The sequence below is a fragment of the Schistocerca piceifrons genome, chromosome 4 (genome assembly GCF_021461385.2).
Source record: "Schistocerca piceifrons isolate TAMUIC-IGC-003096 chromosome 4, iqSchPice1.1, whole genome shotgun sequence".
Classification (NCBI taxonomy): domain Eukaryota; kingdom Metazoa; phylum Arthropoda; class Insecta; order Orthoptera; family Acrididae; genus Schistocerca; species Schistocerca piceifrons.
In genome coordinates this window covers 302905952-302930191 of record NC_060141.1, presented here as the reverse complement: position 1 = coordinate 302930191, position 24240 = coordinate 302905952, and the positions used below count along the sequence as shown (strand labels likewise).

Sequence of the window (24240 nt, the reverse complement as noted above, 5' to 3'; positions counted from 1 at the left end):
GCCAGAGGTCTCATAACAAAATTATATACAACTGCTATTATTTATTTATTTATGTATTCCATACCACTTAAAAATTACATTACAACTAAGTGACATCACACAGCCTGACAAAAAAGCTGCAGCAAGTCCGATGTCGTACACTTTTTACACATACACACCATCGTTGGGTATATAACAGGCAGAATGGGTACGAGAGGACATTTGCGTAGTTCATGTTTTTATATTGCTACCAGCCCTAGTAGAGTACATAAGGAGCCTGAACAGTATCAGATGATAAATGATAATGGGAAGGACTCGGAGATACCGTGTATTCGTGTGATACAGCGTTATCAGCACCTGACCGACTCTGAAACGTGCCTCATTGTGTGTATCCGTTTTGGTGGCTGATCGAATCGTGCAATATTGACAGTTGTGGAGCATTGTGATGTTACAGTGGCCTGATGATAGACAGATGTAATCCTTGTTAACGTTCCGGTCGACTATGTCTGACCAATACAAGACAGAATCACTGTACTGTGCACCAAGCACACCATAACCCCTTCACGTCTGCGCCTGGCATTCGGACCAAGTTATGAGCTCCTTGCAACATTCTACGTCATTCTGCACCACTGGTCAGAGACTAGCAACAGTCTGACTAGGAAATTACCATCTCATGCATAGGCTGCCGCTAACACCACAATACAAACGGCTGAGTTGCCAGTGGCACCATGATCAGAAAACAGACTGTTGATGAATGGCATCGCATTGTGTTCAGTGATAAACTGCAGTTTTGTAGTAACCCGTATGATCATCGTCGGCGTGCATGGCGGCGACCTGAGGATAGGTCCCATTCTTCCAACGTTTTGAAAAGGCACAGCGGTGTTACACCCGGCGCGATTGTATGGTGCGCCATTGGCTATAACTTCGTGGTAGTGACAGAGAGAGCGCTGACGGCACAGTTGTACTCACAGACATTATGCGTCGATAAGTGTTACCTCTCAAGCAACAGTGTCGTAGTGCCATTTTTCTGCTGGACAATGCTAGTCGACACAGCAAATGCGTACATGAACTGCCTGTGTGATGTTGAGTTACTCTCATGCCCAACAGAACACTCAGATCTGTCCCCGATATAACATATGTGGTTCCAGCTCGGACGTCAATTGTGCCCCAGGGTATCTGGGGCCAGTTAAAACAGTTGTGGGCCAGCTTTCCCCATACAGGATACAGCGCCCATTGGCACCTTTCCCAATTGAATTAACGCATTTATCCAAGATAGATGGGGTGCAACGTCTTACTGATAAGTGAAATCATATTCCCAAGAGTGAATATTTGACTTCGTTTTGTGAGAACTAAAATAACATCACACACCCTCTCAACCTGTAAAGTTCAGTTCGTTTCTTCCTTCAGCGCATGACCCTTTTTGTCACCCTGTGTATTTCGAGAGCATTTACAAAGAGAAATGCTGATAAAAAATACTCATAAATTGAACAAATATCGTCGATATCGTTTTTAACTGCGGATTTTATCGACAACTTGTTAGCCTTCTTTAAAGCATTTAATTTCGGATATGGAACCACACCACACCTTTATACATCCCCCACCGTTTCCGTCCGTAATGTGATTCAATAGCTGACTAGTATGAACATTGCATAATGTTTCAAAACTCTACGAAAAACTTCAGGAATAGGTGCCTCATGATAAGATGAGGAGGAACTACGACAACAGCGTGATTATTACAGAATATACACTAACAGTCAAAAAACTGGAGAAACGTACCACTCTGCTCACGTGTAAGAGGATATGTTCAAATACCCATTATGGAGGTTGTTCAGGGATATTTTCTCATTACTTTTGTATAACGGATTTCAGGTCTTCGGTGGATCGTTACAAGTAACAAACCAACGTCGTCAATCGACACAGGGCATCCAGTGATACACATGATGAGCAATTTGTTTGGGCTGACTCCATACAAACATTGCAACAACCAGATTCATAACATAACACCAAAACACCAAAGAAAATATGCCTGAAGATGCTTACGAGTTTCACCCAAGAGCATCAGAAATGTCGAGACTAGTTAACGAGAAAATTTCGTTCAGCATAAATACTGTTCAACTCGTTACTGCTGTTTAGTCTTCTTGCTCTTATTGCCTAATGACGTGGAGCCAGACGACACCTTGAGGAAGCCAAGCTGTCGTAAGATCAATCGTAGTAAGAACACAAAAGCAGCGGAAACAGCGAGAAATGCCACAAGGAGAGCGGCTATGACGTCGAGGAGCAGCAATTGGTGCCACTGCAAGTCCACGGCAGCTGAACGCAGGTGTGGCGCCCCTCTGTGGCGGATAACATACTCGGACCAGTACACAACAGTCTCCTGTGGCGTCATTGGCGTGTCTTTAAACGCCATGCCTAGTTTCTCAGTTCTCTTCTTGTACCTGCAAACAATACAGACCGCTTGACTCACTCATGCATCATCATTGTGCATTCAGTATTCTGAATTATCAGCGTAATTGTAGATTTTAAACATTATTTTTACATCTGTCGTGAAGATGTGAAACTGAATACTGTTGCAGCATAAAAGTACTCTGCTGACCATAAAAATTTCATGACTATGGTAGACAGCAAGCATGGAAACCTTACTTAATGTTAAAGGGGGCATTGCTCAGAGCCATTTGAACCATTTTGAACTGAAGATGAGCCGAGATCGTAAGGCTAGTGGCTGGTGGCATACCAGTCTCTTGGCAACCCACGGCCAGATATGGGTGAGATATTTGCAGAAAGCGCTGGCCAGAACAACAGCTGTGCATTCTTTGTGTTGAGATAGGTCAGGACGGCACAGGAAACATGTCACCTTCACCTTTCACTATCTAGTTGAAAGATAACGTCACAGAGACCTCAATGGTAGGGCACAGCCAACGACCTTAACACAGCAGAAATGTAACGATTGGTTATGCGAATCAGATTGGTTCTGAGCACTTTGGGACTTAACATCTATGGTCATAAGTCCCCTAGAACTTAGAACTACTTAAACCGAACGAACCTAAGGACATCACACAACACCCAGTCATCACGAGGCAGAGAAAATCCCTGACCCCGCCGGGAATTGAACCCGGGAACCCGGGCGGGGGAAGCGAGAACGCTATGCGAATCAGAGGTGAATGTGTTTGTTGTGTACGACTTCACACACAATGGTAATGAGAGGTGGGATACAGAATGACGCAGCAACTGTTGTCATAGGAAAGGAAGATGGGGGCAGAAATGATTAGTGAACAAGTAACACATCGAACATGAGATTAACTTAACTTGCATTTCTCCAAACATATGAAGAGTCATTACAAATGATGCAAAAAGAAATAGAGTCAAGCTATCACAGGGTCAACAACGAAGAGTCACTCTGTACAAAAGCATGAATGATGGTGGTGGAACCACGACTAGATGGTGTCTGCATAGCGTCTCGTGGCAAAGTGGTTCCAGGTGCAAATGGGGCTTTGTGACTGCCCCCGGCCATCCCATATTTTGGCAGCAGAGGGTGCTGGATACTTGTATTATTGCAGTTAGCCCATATTCCGACCCAAGGAGCGTGGCATGGTTGTATGATTCTGCACTGGCCAGCAATCATCATCTCTATCCTCTCGGTTGCTACTCCTTTGGGGCCACTTATATTCTCCATGGCGCTGACTATGGTCCTCCTGAACCAATCGTCTGCATATACAAGTGGCAATCATTGGGTCACGACCAAAATGTTCAAATGTTCAAATGTGTGTGAAATCTTACGGGACTTAACTGCTAAGGTCATCAGTCCCTAAGCTTACACACTACTTAACCTAAATTGTGCTAAGGACAAACACACACACACACACACACACACACACACACACACACACACACACACACACACACACACCACACACCCAAGCCCGAGGGAGGACTCGACCCTCCGCCGGGACCAGCCGCACAGCCCATGACTGCAGCGCCACAGACCGCTCGGCTAACGCCGCGCGGGTCACGACCAACGCAGGCAGCAACATCGTCTATGTAGGCCATTATCTTGCCGCTGTCGAATCCCAAAAAGTTCTGGAAGACGTTTTCCTTCTTACACGAGGTATCTTTTCACAAACAACGAATAATCAAAGCTGATTACTGAACGAGAAACCCATTTCATAATCTTACCTTACATACAGAATGTAAGCAGCGTTTCTCCTATGAACTTTGTGTGGTTGTACTCAAAAGCTAATAAATAGAACATCGAAGTATGCAGTATACTTCATACCGTTTTGAAGTATGTTGCTTATCGTCCTCATGATATTGCATATTTATGCTCTTTATATACAAATATGCAGTTCGATGGCTCAGTGGATATGTGCTACAATACAGATACCACCGCCAACAAGACATGGCCTCATAATAATGAAGAACGGAAGTGGTAAAACCAATTGGGTGTTTATGCCAGATTTATTTTCACGTACGAACATTTAGAGCTTTTGGTTGTACATAACGTCACTTGCGCAACTAGTCGATTTCAACTGCGAGGCCAGTCTCTAGGGAAATAATATGAATGAATTATATGCAAAAGTTCTGTACAACGCCAAAACCATGAAACACACATGCAGAACGTTCAGCATACTGCTTCATCAATCATAACTACATGAGAAAATACACACGGTTGTTTACACATAGGCTGTCAAACCATGCATAACGAAAACATGCCGAGATTTGTTCTGTTTTTGACGTATACCTGTAATTCCACCGTACCCATATGTGATGCTGATTAATGGCGAGATAAACTTACAAAATTAAAAATAAATGCGTAATATTAATTATACAAATCTGCTGTAATCATGTACCTGCACACAAATAAAAAATATTACATTTGTATTAACTTAAATGTAAAACAGTAATCAAATGGCTCTGAGCACGATGGGACTTAACATCTGTGGTCATCAGTACCCTAGAACTTAGAACTACTTAAACCTAACTAACCTAAGGACATCACACACATCCATGCCCGAGGCAGGATACGAACCTGCGACCGTAGCGGTCGCTTGGTTCCAGACTGTAGCGCCTAGAACCGCTCGGCCACCCCGGCCGGCTAAAAAAACAGTAATCAACATAAATTGTACGACATCGTTGATAATGTATTGGAATGTATTCGGAATGTATATTTTCACAAATGTTCCTGGCTATAAGGAGAGACCATTAGGTCTATGGAGCGCAAATCACAATTAGACACACTACAGCCATCTTCTAACTTTCTACCAGCATTTAAGTATATCAATTGGCTGATCAGAAAACCATCAGCTTCTGTCATTGACTTGCAAATGATGTCCGAATCGAAGCACTTTCAGTCTTACGAATGCTGACTGAGCACAGGCTTTCTCGAAAAAAAAAAACACACACACACCGGGCACGACTTCTGCACTGAGTTGAAGTTGGCAACGTGTCGGCAATGTTACTGTTGTTGATAGAATCAAATTAGTAATCAAAGCACTCTCAAAAATTCGTATCTAAAAGGAAGGAAACTATAAACAGTTAAATGTAAGAAAAGATTCTTTACCCAAATTCACATCCCCACTCCTCTCTATTTGGTTGTTAAGCAACAGTTGTTGAGGTTGAACTATCGGGAAGTTTTAAACTTGTTGTATCATCAACACTGCACCGTAAAAACACTTACAATGAAGAGCCAAAGAAACTAGTACACCTGCCCAATATCGTGTAGGGCCCCCGCGAGCATGCAGAAATTCCACAACACGACGTAGCATGGATTCGACTAATGTCTGTAGCGCTGGAGAGAACTGATACCATGAAACCTGCAGGGCTGTCCATAAATCCGTAAGAGTACGAGGAGTGGTGATCTCTTTTGAACAGTACATTGCAAGGCATTCCAGATATGCCCAATAATGAATGAATATTTTTACCATTCCCTTCATTCAAACTGATGATTATTAGCTGCGTTGTAAGGTCTGTCGCTACTTAGGTTCAGCAGCTCTAATTTTGTGTCTGATGTTTTCCATTTGTTCTAGGTATACTTCAGTTCGTGTGGTATTCCTTCTGGAGTGATTCTTATATGTTTAAGCAATTTCTGAAACTGTTGTATGTTTCAGTGTGTGCAAATAACATGTTCTTCTAGAAATCCATTTAGTTGATCCCAGTCCCAATCAGTCCGACGTCCTCGAGACCAGCAAAAGGAGTACCAATCATCTGTAGATTAATGACGTTGAGGTCTGAGAACAACCTCATTGGAGGAAATATTTGATCAGGGGAACATCCGCTACTAAAGAACATATTTATGGAATAAAGAATCCGCTTCAGTTGTCCGCAATTTCTTAATTTATTGCACTTCCGTGTCTTCCTGTACAGGCGGGCTCTGAAGTTGGTGTATGAGTTCGTTTAACAGGGCCGATATACTCCATGACTAACTGGCCCGACCACCACACGTTTGTGTTTTCATAATTATTTGGTGTCACCTGAAGATGTAACTTTAGGTCTCGAATCCGGGCGTGCCATAAATTAAGAAATTACTGGCAAGTGAAGCAGATTTTTATTCTAAAAAACTTAACAAGGAGTCCTATAACCAACAACGGTCGTGAAAGATAGTAGGTCAATCTACCGAAGGTTAAAATGTTGCCACTAATAAGAGTGCGATGATGATACCAAATACCGTTTGATCTCAGACCCGCTCATACGGGAGAAAATATTGTGCACGTGCACTGCAGCTGTGTTTGAAGGGGTTACTAAGTGGAACAGATTACTATATATACCAAATAATGAAAACGAGGGCTGTAATGAATGCTCACAAACTGTGTCATATCTTTGTAGTACGTCAGGCATAAGTGTTTGCTCCAAGACTATTTGGCAATGGCTACACCGTTTACGCTATGAAGCTGGTGCTGTTCTTGTCACTGGCTCCCACATCCAGACCTTGGTGTTTTACTGCGGTGTACTGAAAATATGAATGAAACCAACCGTAGAGTGTTCTCACTCTGGTTCCTAGTCAGTGTAACGACGTATCTCGGACACAGCTGGTGTTACGAAAACGAGAAACATATAAGCTCGTCCACGTACAGTAAATATACAAATACGACTAATTTTAAACTTTCGATTGCAAGTGCTCCACTGTACATATTCACAACAAGGAGTGTAGAAGGGGAAAGTACCTGTTCCGATGATGATACTGGTGGTTACATGAAAAGACAGTTGGTCTGTTTCTTTGCAACTTGTCGAGGCTGACATACGCCATATCACTTAGCTTTGTATCTAGAAAAGGTCGGCGAGATGCGTTACGGGCCAACGCCCTACGTCCGCACTCGAGTCCTCAAGCACATCAGCAGGCCTACAGCTGTACCGCCTTATACCTGACATGAGTCAGGACATCCTTTTGCCCGTCGTAGTGCAGAAAGAAACTCGACCTGGAATGGACTCAATAAGTCGTTGGAAGTCCCCAGCAGAAATATTGAACCAAATTGCCTCTATAGCCGTCCATAACTGCGATAGTGTTGCCGATGCAGGATTTCATGCGCAAAATGACCTCTCAAAAAAAAAAAAAATTGTTCAGATGGCTCTGAGCACTATGGGACTTAACTTCTGAGGTCATCAGTCCCCTAGAACTTAGAACTACTTAAACCTAACTAACCTAAGGACATCACACACATCCATGCCCGAGGCAGGATTCGAACCTGCGACCGTAGTGGTCACGCGGTTCCAGACTGTAGCGCCTAGAACCGCTCGGCCACCTGACCTCTCAATAAATCCCATAAATGTTCGATGGGATTCATGTCGAGCTATCTGTGTGGCCACATCATTCGCTCAAACTGTCCAGAAAGTTCTTCAAACCAATCGCAAACCGTTGTAGCCCAGTGACATGGCGCATTGCCATCCATGTAAATTCGATCTTTGTTTGGGAACATGAAGTCCATGAATAGCTACAAATGTTCTCCAAGTAGCCGAACATGACCATTTCCAGGCAATGACACAGCCCATTCCATGTAAACACAGGTCACATAATTATGGAGCCATCACCAGCTAGCACGTGTCTTGTTGACAACCTGGGTCCAAGGCTTCGTGGGGTCTGCGCCACACTCTAACACTACAATCAACTTTTACCAGCAGAAATCGGCTCTCACCTGACCAGGCCACGGTTTTCCAGCCGTCTAGGGTCCAGACGACAAGATGCTGTAAGCGATGTCGTGCTGTTGGCAAAATCACGCACGTCGGTCGTCCGCTGCCATAGCCCAATAACGCCAAATTTCGCAGCACTGTCCTAACGGATACGTTCGCCGTATGTCCCACGTTGGTTTCTGCGGTTACTTCACACAGAATTTCTTGACTGTTAGCACTGACAATTCTACACATACGCCGCTGCTCTCACTCGTTAAGTGAAGGCCGTCGGCTAGTACGTTGTCCGCGGTGAGAGGTAATGCCTGAAATTTGATATTCTTGATACACTCTTGACACCGTGCATCTCGGAATATTGAATTCCCTAAAAATTTTCGAAATGGAATGTCTCATGCGTCTTTCTCCAACTACCATTCCGCGTTCAAAGTCTGTTAATTCCCGTCGCGCGGCCATAATCGTTTCAGAAACCTTTTCAAATGAATCACCGGAATTTGCAAACGACAGCTCCGCTCTTTTAGCAGAGATAAAAGATTCGAAAGTCAGGAAACAACGTGATGCTGCTAGTGTGGGGCCAGTTGTTAGCCCCGAGGAAGGCCAGCTGGAATTTTTGTTCAAATGTTAGAAATAGATTAGATTAGATTTACTTTCATTCCAATTGATCCGTAGTGAGGAGATCCTCCAGGATGTAGAACATGTCAGAAAAACAACAATACATGACAAATATTTAAAACTCAAACAAATAAGCTAATGTACCATTCCACAGGTCACAAGTGGAATGATCGTCATTTTTTAATGAACACTATATGAAAGAATCTTTTTACAAATACTAATGCACTGAATTTAAAAAAAAAAAGTTTTTTAAAAATTTATTTATAAGGTAACAAACGTGTAATGAGTTCTCTGATTGGCTCATACGAATTATTTTGGTAGCAGAGGCGAGATCGCACATTTGTGTTTGTGCACGCCTTGTCATTGACCTTAAACAAAAATTTGTTGCATAGAAGGGGAGATTTCCTGCCTCTTACCTCACTCCAAGGGAGAAATGTACTTCACTGGTTAACCACTGTACGGTCTTAAGAGCAGGGAATTTGTTAGCATGTTTATGAAATTATCATTGGTTGGAACTTGCAAGGTCTGTTGCAGTTGACTGACAACATTCCGATGCTGGCAGAACCGGCTAAATTTTGTTGAGGAGAGTAAGAACGGCACTAGTCCCAGAGTCATTGTACAAGACACGTCATCGCAGGGCTTGAAGCATTAAACTTGGTCTTAGAGCTACTGAGTGATATGTCTCCAACTTACAGCAGAACTCTGATGCCGGGTTGAACTTAGAATTTTCAGCCACTAACCCAATCATACTATGCTCTCATACATCATCCCAGTGGTTAGCATAGGCCATATTCGAATTACTTAGATGAGGCAAGTGTGAAGTCATTTATGTCGCATCAAAGTTTCGTTTTGCTGATCTACTTTCCAAAGCCAGTTAGCTGCACCCACTATGCTATAAAGCAAGAGTACTGGTATTTTTCATGCGTTTCCAGGACTTTATTAACTCATTAATCTTTTCTGCAATCATTGGTCATATTCACAAACACAAATTTACATTGTTTCTACCATATTTTCAACAGTCTGTGCCAAGACTATCGTCCATGATTTTAATCCCTTGTTCCCTCCATAATTGATTGTATGCTCGATTCAGTGAATAAACATTTTTGATGTCTTTTAGCAATAAATCAAACTTTTATAGCTGCCTTTAGTTTCTTTTCATAATTTGATGAATCCTGTTATCAATACATCCCTGTGAGATGCGTACACTGTATTTTCATGCTTAATTAGGCCAACCCTGGTAATTTAATTCAGTAAGCCATTTTCTGTTGCACGACCTTGTTTTCTTTAAATCGCATGATCTTATTGAGAGTTATCTATCATTGTAAGTCACTGGGGATAGAGTCTGTAGAATCTCATGGGTAAGCTAAGCTGTTCAACTGACACCTCACAACTTTTATGATAACAGTTCATATAACACCATGCTACTTGTGTGTAGGTAGTTGAATAACAATGATGTAACACAGTGCACTTGTGTGAGGAACTAAATTTGTTTTCACGCTGTACCAGCTCTAGTTTCTAGCACCAAGCTACGTGAATGGAATCCACTGTAGGTATTGTGAAGACGTTCTATCAGGTATGTTTCGATTAAGCAGAGTTTGTAAGCAGTGATTTTACATGTCAACAGATTTGAATAAAAAGGTCCTTTGAAAAATATGTGATCGCTTATCGTAATAAATCAGTACCAAAGTCTTGTTGTTAAGTGGATACACTATGAAAAAGCCTCGGTATTTCAAATCATTTAATCAGATTTTTGTCAATAAATTCAACTTATTCCAAGAAGTTTGAAATGAGGCCCATGTATGTGAATTAGTCCAGACAGCCACTCCCACAAGGCACAACGCTATTTGGAACGTAATAAAGAGAATTAGATGAAAGAATTGAGGTAGCTTTACCCCTAGCACATGTAGTTGACTGAGAACTAATAAAAGACTGAGAAAGAAGCAACCTCTTCGAAGAGAAATAAAAGTTGGTTAACAGTTCTATACATAGTTCAAATTGCTTGTCTCCATAATAGTGTCACCTCATTAGGTAATTAAGAACTAAGTTTCTGAATCTATACCTTTGTACAACAATTTTTTTGATACTATAGGGGCCATAGAAGAAGAAAATGATAACATACTACAATTTATTGTTCCAACAGGACATTATCAACTGAATAACCGTATGAAATAAAATACAGAAAAACCCGTATGTCTACAGGACTAAGTTAGCAGAAGAAGAAAAAATTTTTGAAGTTTTGTCTACGGCATTATGAAGCAGTTAATTTTACACTGAAGAGAGCGATGTAGAAAAACAGCTACAGAAGCAGACAAAGAATAGATTATAACCCACTGATTGAAGAAGGCGTATTACATAGTAACCTACGCAAAGGTAAATTGATTCACTCGTAATTTGAAGATGTAGAGCATCAAACCACTCTAAGGGCTAAGAATTATAACAACAAAGTAAAACAGCGGAATCATAAAAGGAACAGTATTTTTCAGCTCATCTGAAATACAGTTGTTTAAATTTGCTCGTCAGCATTTCCTGAAAAGGACGTCTATTGTCGACTGCGATTCCAGTCTAAATTCCCTGATCGTTTCCAGAAATTTCACACATATTTAATGTGCTAAATGTCTCTTAAATCGTACTATCTGTTATTCATGAGCAACTTCGTCTGAGTTTAAAACAGTTCATCACAACTCAAATCAAGTTCGATAACAGAACGATAATTGATAAAATTCAAATGAAGAAACGTAGTACGAATAGGGTATTCCAGAATCATGCTTTTACGCGAAAATTCAGTCCATTGTGTGCTCCAAAAAGCTCGTAGTGCCCTTTTCCAACAGCCTTAACTTGTATTTAATACAATTCGCTACTATTAATGCACAGAGCTACCGAAGAAACATTTGATGTTGTGTGGTGTGTATCTGACTTACCCAGGGTCATTTAGTATGGTGCTAACGGCTTCCAGGACGGACTTCTTTGATATTTCTCTGTAAGCGAGGTGTAATCCAATACCCCTCCTTACAAACATTTGAACATTAACGGGTTGGTCACCAAACAGAGGTATTCCCAGCAGTGGCACGCCGTTGGTAATTGCTTCTATTGCGCCCATCAGACCTCCATGTGTAATGAACAGTCGCATTTTGGGATGGCCTATTAACAAAAAAGAGAATCAGTTGACAAATATTTTCCCTCTTTTGTCTTGAACAATTACAGCAATTCATAAAACGTCATAGAATTATTGTTCTGCAACGGCACCGTAATACTTTTTCAGTCAATAATATATTCCAGACAAAAAATCCACTTAAATTACTTTAAATAGCGGTACACTGTCTGAAAAGGACGTGCACCGCTTACTTACTTAATATCTCGTACTGTGGCAGCCACTTGCGTATTAGAACATTGGGCGGCTGTCCGGGTAGCTTGTCCGTCTCCCATTTCCACACGACACGCTGGGGGAGCTCTGCGAAGGCTTCCAACAGTGCCTTCCGTTTTGGTTCTGGTAAGTCTTGTGTTTTCACTGTTGAGCCAAATGTGAAGTAAATTACTCCGTGTTCAGCCTCGTCCATGAATTTCTGAATGTCCTGTACCGGAATAAAATTGTATATATATGTGATTTCACGAGTAAGTAGTATGTGCTCATGTTAATCCCCTTACGACCTCGAAGTCGTCAGATATCCTACTTAAGAGAAATAGTTGAAATGAGATGTTGACACGAGTTTGTTACAGCAGAGCCGACCGCGGTGGCCGAAAGGCTGTAGGCGCTTCAGTCCGGAACCGCGCGACTGCTACGGTCGCAGGTTCGAATCCTGCCTGGGGCATGGATGTATGTGATGTCCTTAGGTTGGTTAGGTTTAAGTTGTTCTAAGTTCTAGGGGACTGATGACCTCCAATGTTAAGTCCCATAGTGCTCAGAGCCATTTGAACCATTTTTGTTACAGCAGAATTTCTTTTGTCACTGGCGCTTTAATTATTAACTCATTATTTATTTCAGTCGCTGTTGCGATTCAATACAGACGACCACCCGTTTCGGCCATTATGACGCATCTTTATATAAACATGTTATGTGACGTAAATGTCACTGGTGCACTGTTTACTAATTAGGGTTCATTGAAGAGTTTGATACTGGACTACCTTGAGAACAATGTTCACAGCTGTTTTGACCATCGCGTATGCAACGCGTTACAATGGATCCTGATTTTCAATGCAGTTACGTCATACTGTTAGGAAGGGCAAGTTTTTATTACTTCTAGCAGTGTCCATGTACGTTGATAAACAATTATATTCTCATTCTTCATGCAGTTTTTACATGAAAGTATTTACTGATGTTTATGGACTCTTGGTGGTTGTTTACAGCCTAACAGGGATAGCTGCCATGCATCGCATTTATGGAGACGCATGATGCAACATCGAGCACGCAAATTACATTTCGCTTCAAAGACTTGGCCGGCCGCTTTGGCCGAGCGGTTCTAGGCGCTTCAGTCCGGAACCGCGCTGCTGCTACGGTCGCAGGTTCGAATCCTACCTCGGGCATGGATGTGTGTGATGTCCTTAGGTTAGTTAGGTTTAAGGAGTTCTAAGTCTAGGGGACTGATGACCTCAGATGTTAAGTCCCATAGTGCTTAGAGCCATTTGAACCATTTTTTCAAAGACTTGACGGCCGTATTCGTGAATGATGATGCCTTAGAACAGACGGACGGGAAATAGGTAGACCTCACAGTGTGCGAACTGTTCAATTTAAGGAAGCTGTGTTACAGCGAAATGAGGACAACCCCAGCATCTGCACACGGTCCATAGCCAAGTATGTATTGAATGCCCTGTCTGAGAGGGGCATGCAATCATTCTAGTAGCAGAAGTTGCAAGACCTGTTTGCTGACGACTTTCTCCAGCACGTGTAATTCTGCCTGTGGTATGTACATTAAACTGTAAATATCCCTGACTTCCAACATCTATTTTGTTTATTAATAAGGCTGCCTCCACAAGAGAAGGAATATTCAACATCCACATCTTGGAGGTGGAAAACACTAAGGCAGCTCGTGTGTTTCATTATCAACACAGATTTGTCATAAATGAGCAGAACAGTATCGTTCACAACCATCTGGTTAGGTCGTATCTTCTGCTTCACACGGCCAGAGGAGGAAATTACCACATTTTTCTCGGCGAATTATTACCGGAAATGTTGGAGAATGACCCACTAGCACTCAGGCAACTATAGGATGTTTCGTAATTACATCTGCAAACTTCGAGATGATGTAGAAGGTGTCTTGAGGAACGGAACGAGGATAGTAAACTGCGTCCGGAACGTGATTTGGTAATATCCTCCCCCTTGTTGGTGTAATTTGGAAACACTCCATACAGTGGTTCAAGAATGACGGGGCCCCACCACACATTTCCGCGAAGACGGCGAAAATTTAGATAATTTTTGTAGTGTCGGTAGCTGGACCGACACCGTGATGTGGATTGCTGAAAAGGAATGCTAAACTAACGCTGTGGCCGATAGTGCACGCTCGGCATAACGCAGACGGGCGTGAAGTCTGGAACATGAGAACTTATGAATGAATAAGAAGAAAAGTATGTAGATGCTTTTTACTTAACTTTTATTGATTCCTTGGAATACATCTCTCTTGAATACTCGTACGCTATAGGCACTGATACAAATGGCTCCTTGCTAGTTCGTAGCCATTAACTTAGCTGATGGCTATTATGTCTCTCGGCTAATGAGAGAGAAAGGCTTCGTACAACTGGGCGATAGCTAGGTTCGCGTACAACTGGGCGGTAGCTTGGTTCTCGTACAACTGGGGTCGAGTCCACTCTCGTATCACGAGACCTGCCTTGGTGGTGGCGCTAGGTCTGCGATCACAGTGGCGACACGCGGGTCCGACATGTACTACATGGACCGCGGCCGATTTAAACTACCACCTAGCAAGTGTGGTGTCTGGCGGTGACACCACATTCCTCCCCCGCAAATCGGCGAACGGTCGTGTAATAAGGCTTCCGCCCGCCGTGGGGAGGACCACATGTTGACGTATGCGATGAGGTGGGGAGCCTAACAACAGGCGAGGCTGTGCCACCCGCACCCGGCCATCCGGTCCGAGGGGAGCTAGGAAACGCCTGCAAAACTAGTCCAGGGTGCACGTCAACATGCGGTGTATGCGCCCGTAAAGAGACAGGAGGTAGTGAAGGGTCGACCTCCATTGCGTCGGGGTAGCCGACGCGCGATGACGTCATGTGGTCCGGAGCGGGCGGGCGTTCCATGGCGGAGGACAGCTGGTCACGGGAAGCGATCGGCGGCGCGTGACCCTGGGAGGCGCTTGGCGGCTGCAACGAAGCGTCGAATGCGGTCGGCGGCGGCGGCGGCTGCTGCTGCTGCTGCTGCTGCGGCGGCGGCGGCGCGTCGCCATGGGGCAAAATGGAAGGCATCGTCGGTAACACCTGGGGATGAGGCGAGCCAGTAGATGGGTCCCCAGGGCGCTGACCGGACGGCACCGTCGCTGAAAGCAGACGGGGAGCGGCAGAACCCGAGCGACGACAGAGGCGCAGCTGATTGAGATGCCGACGCACCTCACCAGAGGCCCCCAAAACCAAATACATCGCGCGGCCGAGGCAGCGAAGAATGCGCCCTGCGAGCCAACGCCGTGAACCTCGATAGTTGCGATAAAATACAACGTCGCCTGGAGCAAAAGCGGGAGTCTGCCGCTGCGCAGGAACCTGATGCGGCGGATGCAGCAAAGACATCAAGGTGCGATGAGGACGACCGTGGAGCAACTCAGCCGGCGAGCGACCATCTCGGGGCTGAGAGCGATACGAAGACAAAAAGAGCAACAATGCGTCCTCCCGAGAATGCGACTCTTTCAATTTCAACATCTGTGACTTGAAAGTCCGGACCAATCGTTCAGCGGCACCGTTGGACTGAGGCGAAAACGGCGCGGATGTCAGATGTTGAATACCATTGGCCTGGCAGAAAGACTGGAATTCTGCGGACATGAATTGTGGGCCATTGTCGGAAACAATAGTCTGCGGAAGACCTTCAATGCAAAAGATAGCAGACAACGCTTGGATGGTGGCGGAGGACGTCGTGGAAGACATCCGGACAACAAAAGGAAAATTACTGAAGGCGTCGACCAGAACCAACCATCGAGCATTCCAGAATGGACCAGCAAAATCAATGTGCAAGCGTTGCCAAGGGGAAGTGGCTTTTGGCCACGCAAAGACTTTCCGCGGCGGTGCGGACTGTTGTTCGGCACACGCCGGGCACGAAGAACACATATTCGTAATCGCAGCATCGATTCCGAACCAAGTACAGTGCTGACGAGCAAGTTGTTTCGTTCGCACTATACCCCAATGTCCTTGGTGAAGAAGCCGTAAAACAGAGGACTGTAACGAACGTGGGACCACGACTCTGGACTGATCATTATCAGAACGCAACAACAAAACACCACGTCGAACAAAAAGTCTCTCCTTGTGAGCAAAAAATCGGCGAACCAACGGATCCTCGATCCGAGACTTTGACAAAGGCCATTGCGTAGCAACAAAACGTAAAACAGTAGCAAGGACAGGGTCAGCAGCTGTGGCTGTAGCGACCCGACGAAAATCAATCGGAAACGATTCGACCACTTCATCGGTTTCCGAATCAATGAACATGCAAGCAAGTTCGGAAGAATCGAATGCTTTATCCTCAGCAACAGGCAAACGGGACAACGCATCGGCGTTTCCGTGCTTAGCAGTGGACCGATACAAGATATCGTAGCGGTACTGCGAGAGGAAAATAGACCAGCGAATGAATTTCTGCGCTGTACGTGGAGGTACAGGCTTGGTCGGATGAAAAAGCGATGTCAAAGGTTTGTGGTCTGTGATGATGGTAAAGTGTCGACCATACAAGAAATCATGGAACTTAGTAACACCAAACACGAGAGCCAAAGCTTCTTTCTCTATCTGTGAATAATTTCTTTGCGCAGACGAGAGCAATTTGGACGCAAAGGCAATAGGGCGATCATGTGAGCCAACTTTGTGCGCAAGCACAGCACCGATCCCGAAATCCGATGCATCTACCATCAACAAAAGGGGTTTCTGGGGATCGAAAGGCGTAAGGCAAGTATTAGAAAGCAACGCCGATTTCAACTGGCGAAAGGCGCGTTCGCATTCCGTCGTCCAGACGAACGGAACACCTTTACGGCGTAAGCGATGAAGCGGAGCTGAAATGGAAGAGGCATTGCGCACATATTTATGGTAATAGTTAATTTTACCCAACACACTCTGTAGCTGTTTGAGATTTTGAGGGGACGGCAAGTCTTGTATGGCACGGAGGTGCTCTGGACTCGGATGTATGCCTTGGGCATTAATGACATGTCCCAGGTATGGTAAGTCACGAGCAAAAAACACACATTTGTCCTTCCTCAAGCGAAGACCATTTTGCCGCAAGACCTGAAATAATGTTCGTAAATTCGCAAGATGATCGTCTTCTGTCTGTCCGGAGATCACTATATCGTCCAGATAGTTTGCTGCAGTAGGGACCGACGCACAAAGAGTTTGTAAATATTGCTGAAACAAGGCAGGGGCGGATGCACACCCGAATGGCAGTCTTTTGAAGCGGTACAATCCAAGATGCGTGTTAACCACCAATACGCGCTGGGATTCGTCGTCCACCGGTATTTGCAAGTACGCATCGGCTAGGTCCAACTTTGAAAAATATTTTCCCGGGCACAGTTTAGCAAAAAGATCTTCCGGGCGGGGCAAAGGAAAAGTAGCAGTCACTAGCTGTGGATTCACTGTGGCCTTGAAGTCCACGCAAAGTCTCAATTTTCCGGAAGGTTTTGGCAAAATTACTAAGGGTGAGGCCCAGAGAGAAGCTTGCACACGTTCAATTACACCCTGTGATTCGAGATCGTGTAACGTTCTTGCGACCTCATCACGCAATGCGTGGGGAACATTGCGCGCCCTGAAAAATTTCGGTTGCGCGTTTACCTGCAGTTCTAAATGTGCTTCATAGTTTTTAGCGCAACCTAAGCCCGGTGCAAAAATGTCTGCAAATTCGGCACACAGCCGAGAAACACGGTCTGTAGGCACAGTCTGATTCACTGATAGGACCTGATTTACAATAGACATGTTAAACAACTTAAATAAATCTAGACCAAATAAGTTCACTGCAGAAGAAGAACGAAGAACGTAAAATGACACAAGTTTTGTTTGTCCCTTGAATGTTGCAAGAAGGCTGCACTGTCCTAACACAGGAATTTTCTGTCCGGAATATGTAGTTAGCTTAACATTTGCGGAACGCAACGGAGGTTTGCCCAGTTGTTTGTACGTGTCGTGATTGAGCAATGAAACTGCAGCTCCGGTATCGAGCTGGAATGGTATCACTTTGCCTTCAAAGTCTAAGTCCACAAAAAGTTTATTGTCCTGCTGACGACAAGAGCGACTGTTTTGTGCAATTGGAACAGACACTGGTACAGAATCACTTGCTAATTGACGTGATTTCCGGCGACGTCGACGCACAGTTTTTGTGGGACGATCACAGTCACTGTTAGAGAAAGTGTCACTGGACGAAGTGGAATTAACGACATGAATGTCCATAGGCGAAGGTCCACGAGCCTGAGTGTCCTTGGTTCGATTCCGGCGCGAAGCAAAGGGCCTGGAATGATTGTGATTGTCTGATCTGAGCTTTTTCTGGCAAACACTTTGAACATGTCCTTTCTTATTGCAGAAAAAGCAAATAGCTTGGCGTGACGGGCAATGTTCACGCGAATGTCTAGTAGCACACCGCGGGCATGATTTCACTACATTTGTGGGCTGGCGCGGCACACCTGGCTTAGCACGCGGCGGTCGCTGTGCGTCCGTGCGCGAGGCCCGGTTACCGGGCCGCGCAGCGCGTCCAGCGGGCCGGTTAATGTAACACACGGCTGGCGAAGTTGCAAAAGATTCCTGAGCACAGTCAAGTGTGTCCTGTCTATCCAATATGTCTATCACTTGTTGAAGGGAGGGATTAACTAGTTTCAAAATTTGCTCCCGTATGCGAACATCAGAAACGTTCTGTGCAATTGCATCACGCACCATTGTATCTGAATAAGAAAGACCACAGTCACATTCAAAGGCACAGTCCCTAGTAAGTCCTTGCAATGTTGCTACCCACTCCCTATTAGTTTGACCGGCCGTACGTTTTGTACGAAAAAACGTATACCGTTTTGCAACCACATTAACTGTTTCTTTGAAATAGGCATCTAAGGCAGACAAAATTTCCTCGTATGACAAAGTTGCTACGTCGCGGCGGGGAAACAATTTCACTATCACACGGTATGTGGACACACCGACACAAGAAAGCAAAAACGGCTGCCGCTCATTACCTTGAATTCTGTAGGCAGCAAGGTGGAAGGCGAACTGACGAGACCACTCTTGCCAGGTCTCGTGGTTCGGGTCGTAGTGCCTAAAAGGCGGTGCAACGGCAGGTTGTGGCTGCGGTAGCGGTGAAGCGGCTGCGGCCGCATCGGTGTGCAGCGCACGTTGACCCTGGACGAGCTGTCCAAGGGCATCCAGTAACGCCTGCGTCTGCTGATTCTGCAAGCGATAAAATTCGGACAGTACATCTGGAGAATGTGGCGAAGCCATGACACAAATAAATGTAAGCAATCAGAAATAAATGTAAGCAATCAGAAAAAGGTCCTTTTCCCTCGTCGCCAATAATTGTAGTGTCGGTAGCTGGACCGACACCGTGATGTGGATTGCTGAAAAGGAATGCTAAACTAACGCTGTGGCCGATAGTGCACGCTCGGCATAACGCAGACGGGCGTGAAGTCTGGAACATGAGAACTTATGAATGAATAAGAAGAAAAGTATGTAGATGCTTTTTACTTAACTTTTATTGATTCCTTGGAATACATCTCTCTTGAATACTCGTACGCTATAGGCACTGATACAAATGGCTCCTTGCTAGTTCGTAGCCATTAACTTAGCTGATGGCTATTATGTCTCTCGGCTAATGAGAGAGAAAGGCTTCGTACAACTGGGCGATAGCTAGGTTCGCGTACAACTGGGCGGTAGCTTGGTTCTCGTACAACTGGGGTCGAGTCCACTCTCGTATCACGAGACCTGCCTTGGTGGTGGCGCTAGGTCTGCGATCACAGTGGCGACACGCGGGTCCGACATGTACTACATGGACCGCGGCCGATTTAAACTACCACCTAGCAAGTGTGGTGTCTGGCGGTGACACCACAATTTTTTCCCAATTATTGGGTTGGGAATGGCTGGGCAGTATCGTGGCCACCACGTCCTGTTGATCTCACTCCTGCGGATTTTCTATTGTGGACGCAGATGAGGCGCTTTATGTACAAGACACCCATAGGCAGCCCAGAAGAGCTAGTCGCTCATCTGGCCGAAGTTGCAGCCGTTATTGGTGAAACGCCTGACTATTCTGAGTGTGTTAGGCAATTTTTATTTGTCGTATAATGAATATATATACATACAACATTTGTGGACAAATATGCACAGTCGCAAGTTAGTATAATCTTACAATCTACAGATCTAGGTCCCTGATCCATTCGATTGCTGCATTTGATTCGTAGTGAATGTCCATTATCTTTCCTTTGTACGTTCGAAGAAAACAATCAGCAACGGAATGGTAGATTGACTATAAGGAGGCATCACAGTCACAGTTTGCAGAGCCAGTCCATCCCCACTATTGTATCAGGTAGCCGCATCTGTCTTGTGCAATTCGAATCCGGTTCGCTACCCTCCATTGAGGTCTAGAGAGAATCCTTGTATCCGCATGAAGGGTTCTCGACTAGCTGTTTGTCGACCAAAGATGACTGCTTCCACTGGATTTCCCATGAATGGTTGACAGTGAAAGACTACCCGACAAGGTTGTTTCCTATGCGCCACGACAGTTTCCTTGATTTCAAGCGTTGGTGTTCTGCTTGTGCAGTATCTCAATGAAGGGGTAGCTGAAGGTCCTTCTGAACGTTGTTTCAGACCTTCTGAGGAACGACTGATCTCCATGGAGCTTGAGTTGGAATAGTGATGAGAACAGGAAACCATAGGGTATTTGTACTCCTAATACATCCCGTAATAATTCACGTTGCCTGACTGAGTTGCATGTCTTTCATCTTAGTGCGAGCACTGTTGATCCATATAGAATAGCAGTATTCAACAACAGAATATGGATTTTAATACGCGAGCATTAGCTCCCCATGCGGTACCAGCAAGTTTTTGAAAAATGTTGCTTCTTGCATTGACCTTAGCAGCTGCATTTGAAAGATGCTACCTTTAAGTTAGAGTTGTATTGTTGTCCGTAAGAATTTTGGTGTACTGTAGTTCGGCAAGACTTGGTCTCTGAATCCGACTTCTGGTTTGTAATTTGTCTGTCTGTTGCGCAGGTGACATTCAGGACCCACAATTTCATAGAACAGGACCATCTATCCACATTTGTTAGAGAATTATCAGCATACAGACGCTAGTTATGCATTAACGTAAACAGACGACATTTTCAGCAAGACCTCTAAAACAATATTCGTCATTCAGCAGTTTGAACACTGTCTCTGAAAACCACTAGCGTCAAAATCTCCATGGATACTAGCGGATCTCTGACATTTGTCGCACAAAAAGTTTCTTTTACCTTCTCTACACGTAGTTGTTTTACACCCTGCATATTACTCGACGAAGAGAACAGGCCGTAACGGGAACTAACTGGCACACTTGTCTAAGTACAGACTGGTGCCACATTACAGTTGCCCTCGCAGGCAACCGTGGCGTCTTGCTGTTAAAGTCCTTAAATTTATTGACGATGAGAAGAAAAGAGTGACTGTACTGGAGGAGTAGGTGACGGAGCGTACAAGTTAAACGCTAAGTCGGTAAAGTCGATTGTGTGCAAAGTCTGGCAGAGTGGGACTATGCTGAAAGGAGTGGCATTCATTCAAGAATCTACTCGAAAAAAAAGAAGAAGAAGCAAAGAGCACCCAACAAATATCTCACTGACGTTATGGATAAATACGTTTTAGGCAACACTTTCTGCGAAGTTATGAACAATGCGACGAAATATCAACTTTGCGAAAACTTCACAGCTTATTACACACGGACCTGGGCATCAAAGTATGTAGGAAACCGCAAAAAAATTGTTTCGTCTTCTCCATTCAGTTTTCAAAGGTGCCAGACTAAACGAGTCATCAGGTATGAGAATGAGACGACATTGTTTGAAAAGAGGCACACTGTATGAAAAAATGAAACTTCAGAATTGAAGCTGTCAGTCGTTTAATTCAGAGGAAACATGATTTTTTACATATTAAACTGCAAATAATGTTGCCATCGTGATAGTGAGCATGAAGCACAATCGAACAAAAGTGTCAGTCAATGTGTCATCGTTATGCTATGCAGAGCGCCTGTGCGTGTTGACTGTGCTCTACTTGTAGGGAAATGAAAAAAAAAAGAAAAGAAAAAAACATGAAAACCACATGAGAAATACACGCCTGCACGTGAATGCAGATGATAGCCAAGTCTGCAGGTTGCGCTGTTGTATTTCGTGACGAACGGCACCTCAATACATTGCAAGTGTAAATCGCGGTCAGAACAATGTCATGTGCAGTTGTGAGTGCATTACGTCGGAGCTAACAGCGAGAAAGCCTCAGATACGGCCAACCTATTCGCCTCATATGTGGCAGGTCGACTGTGTACAGTGTAACATTAAAGACACTTAAAATATTTTGGGCTCAACCCCCTCCACTCCACACACAATCGACTCAGAATTTAGTGGATCGATAGACAACTGAAAACTTAGCATTTTTCATGTTCGTATGGGGTCCGGAAACGAACATTTCTCTAGAGATTGAGTAAAGAAATGTTTACGACTGACCCTTATGTTCTTATAAAACGCTTTTGAACGAAATCGCTCTGTAGTCTTTTATTTGTACTTTTTCTGTGTCAAAATTGGTACGAATAGGAGGGTTAGTAATCAAACAATAGGGAATACAGCAAAGAAGGCGGATAAATTCCTCTAACAACTTGGATTTGTGAAGGGTTAAAATTTTAAGGTTCGTTGTATGAAAATAATTCCGAGTCAGACTGCTATGAATTCGTCACGAGGGACCACAGACACCCGATCGCACGACGCTTGTTTACAGCTAGGCACGGGACAAACTTACTTTCGAGGCTTCAAAACTGCATTGTTCTTTTGGAATCCCAAAAGCGTGGATACAATAACCATTGATAACATAATTCATGATCGACTTCCATCACCGATACTCCAGGCGATCTTGTCGTACGCATGGTACGCATCGACATTAATTACCGAGAAAGAAATGTGTCTGTTTAAAGCCAAATCTTCAGAAGGAACAATGTAGTTGCGCCAAGACCCCATTCATTAGAGTTTATTGACACTGCGCATATATTTGCTTCGAATGTTAAGAAGAGCTGTACCATTAATGCAACTGCTAGAAGGAAAGTGAGCACATGTAAAAGAGTGAGTGAAAGGCCTCTTGTAAGGTGACCACGATTAAAATTTTAATTCCTTACCAATCGAAGCTGTTTGAGGATTTTCTTCGCCTACTTTGTTATGATTCTTTGTTTTACTCACTTTATTAACCTTTCCATCCCTACCAGTTTCGATAAGGCAAAAATACAAATTAAAAGCAACTGCAGAACACATTTGAGAATCGAAAAAAGCTTCTCTGCTCCACAGCCAGATGCTCAGTTTTGAATTATCTGTCGACCATGTCAATTTTAACTATTGTGCCTCATGAATTTTAGAGGTGGTTTTCTCAAAAACATGGGTGGTGGTGGTTGGGGGTGGAAGCCAAATATTTTAGTCTTTCGTTTGATGCTGTACACAAGTGACCTGCTAAATATGAGTCCAATAGGTTGGCCGTATCTGAGGCAGTGCCCTTGTGAGTGAATTCGAATGTAAGAAAATTGTTGTTGCTCATATGGTGTGTGCTTTCGTGATAAAGGCAGCCGGAGCGTTCGGTGTTTCAAGATGCTTACAGGAAAAGCGGAAAATCTTCATTCGTTAAGTCGTAACGCGGATGAAAGTGTGTTGAGTGATCGTGAAGGTCAGTGACTGAAGACGACTGCGACGAAAAAAAAGGACGACAGCTGCAAAAGTCACTGCACAACTGAATGTCACACTCGCGAACCCTGTCAGCAACGAAACAACACAATTGCTCCATAAGCAGGGAATTTCAGTGCAAGCTGTAATTCCAAAGCCACTCACCAGTGATGCCAATGCCTCTAACAAGAAAACATGGTGCCTAAGTCATAAAACCTGCACTATGGAGCAATGGAAAAAAGTCATTTGGTCGGACGAGTCTTGTTTCACACTAATTCCAACTTGTGACCGTGTTTACGTCCCAAGAGTGGAACTCGGGCAGCCATATCGTGACATTCCACGAGTTTCATGGTTGTCAAGGTCGCATTACTTCCAAGCATTATGCGTCCCTTCCCGCTGTTCAGGTCCAGCACACGGTTTATTCTGTGTTCCCCAGTGGTGATGCTGTGTTCCAAGACAACAAGGTCCCTGTTCATTGAGTTCTCATCGTTCAGGACAGGATTTGTGAGCACGAGGATGAAATGTCGCTTCTA

At 44.2% G+C, this 24240-nt stretch overlaps 1 protein-coding gene across 2 annotated transcripts in view; it reads right to left on the bottom strand.

Moving 5' to 3' along the window:
* Positions 1-24: 24 nt before the first annotated feature.
* The window catches only part of LOC124795005 (UDP-glycosyltransferase UGT5-like), a 154091-nt gene continuing 129875 nt past the window's right edge, over positions 25-24240 (bottom strand). For both annotated transcript variants that reach the window (XM_047258761.1, XM_047258760.1), the window contains 3 exons: positions 12047-12269; positions 11619-11838; positions 25-2414 (listed from right to left, as the gene is read on the bottom strand). In XM_047258761.1, coding sequence (XP_047114717.1) covers positions 2099-2414; positions 11619-11838; positions 12047-12269 — 759 coding nt within the window. In that variant the 3' untranslated portion in view covers positions 25-2098. The remainder of the gene's footprint in view (positions 2415-11618; positions 11839-12046; positions 12270-24240) is intronic.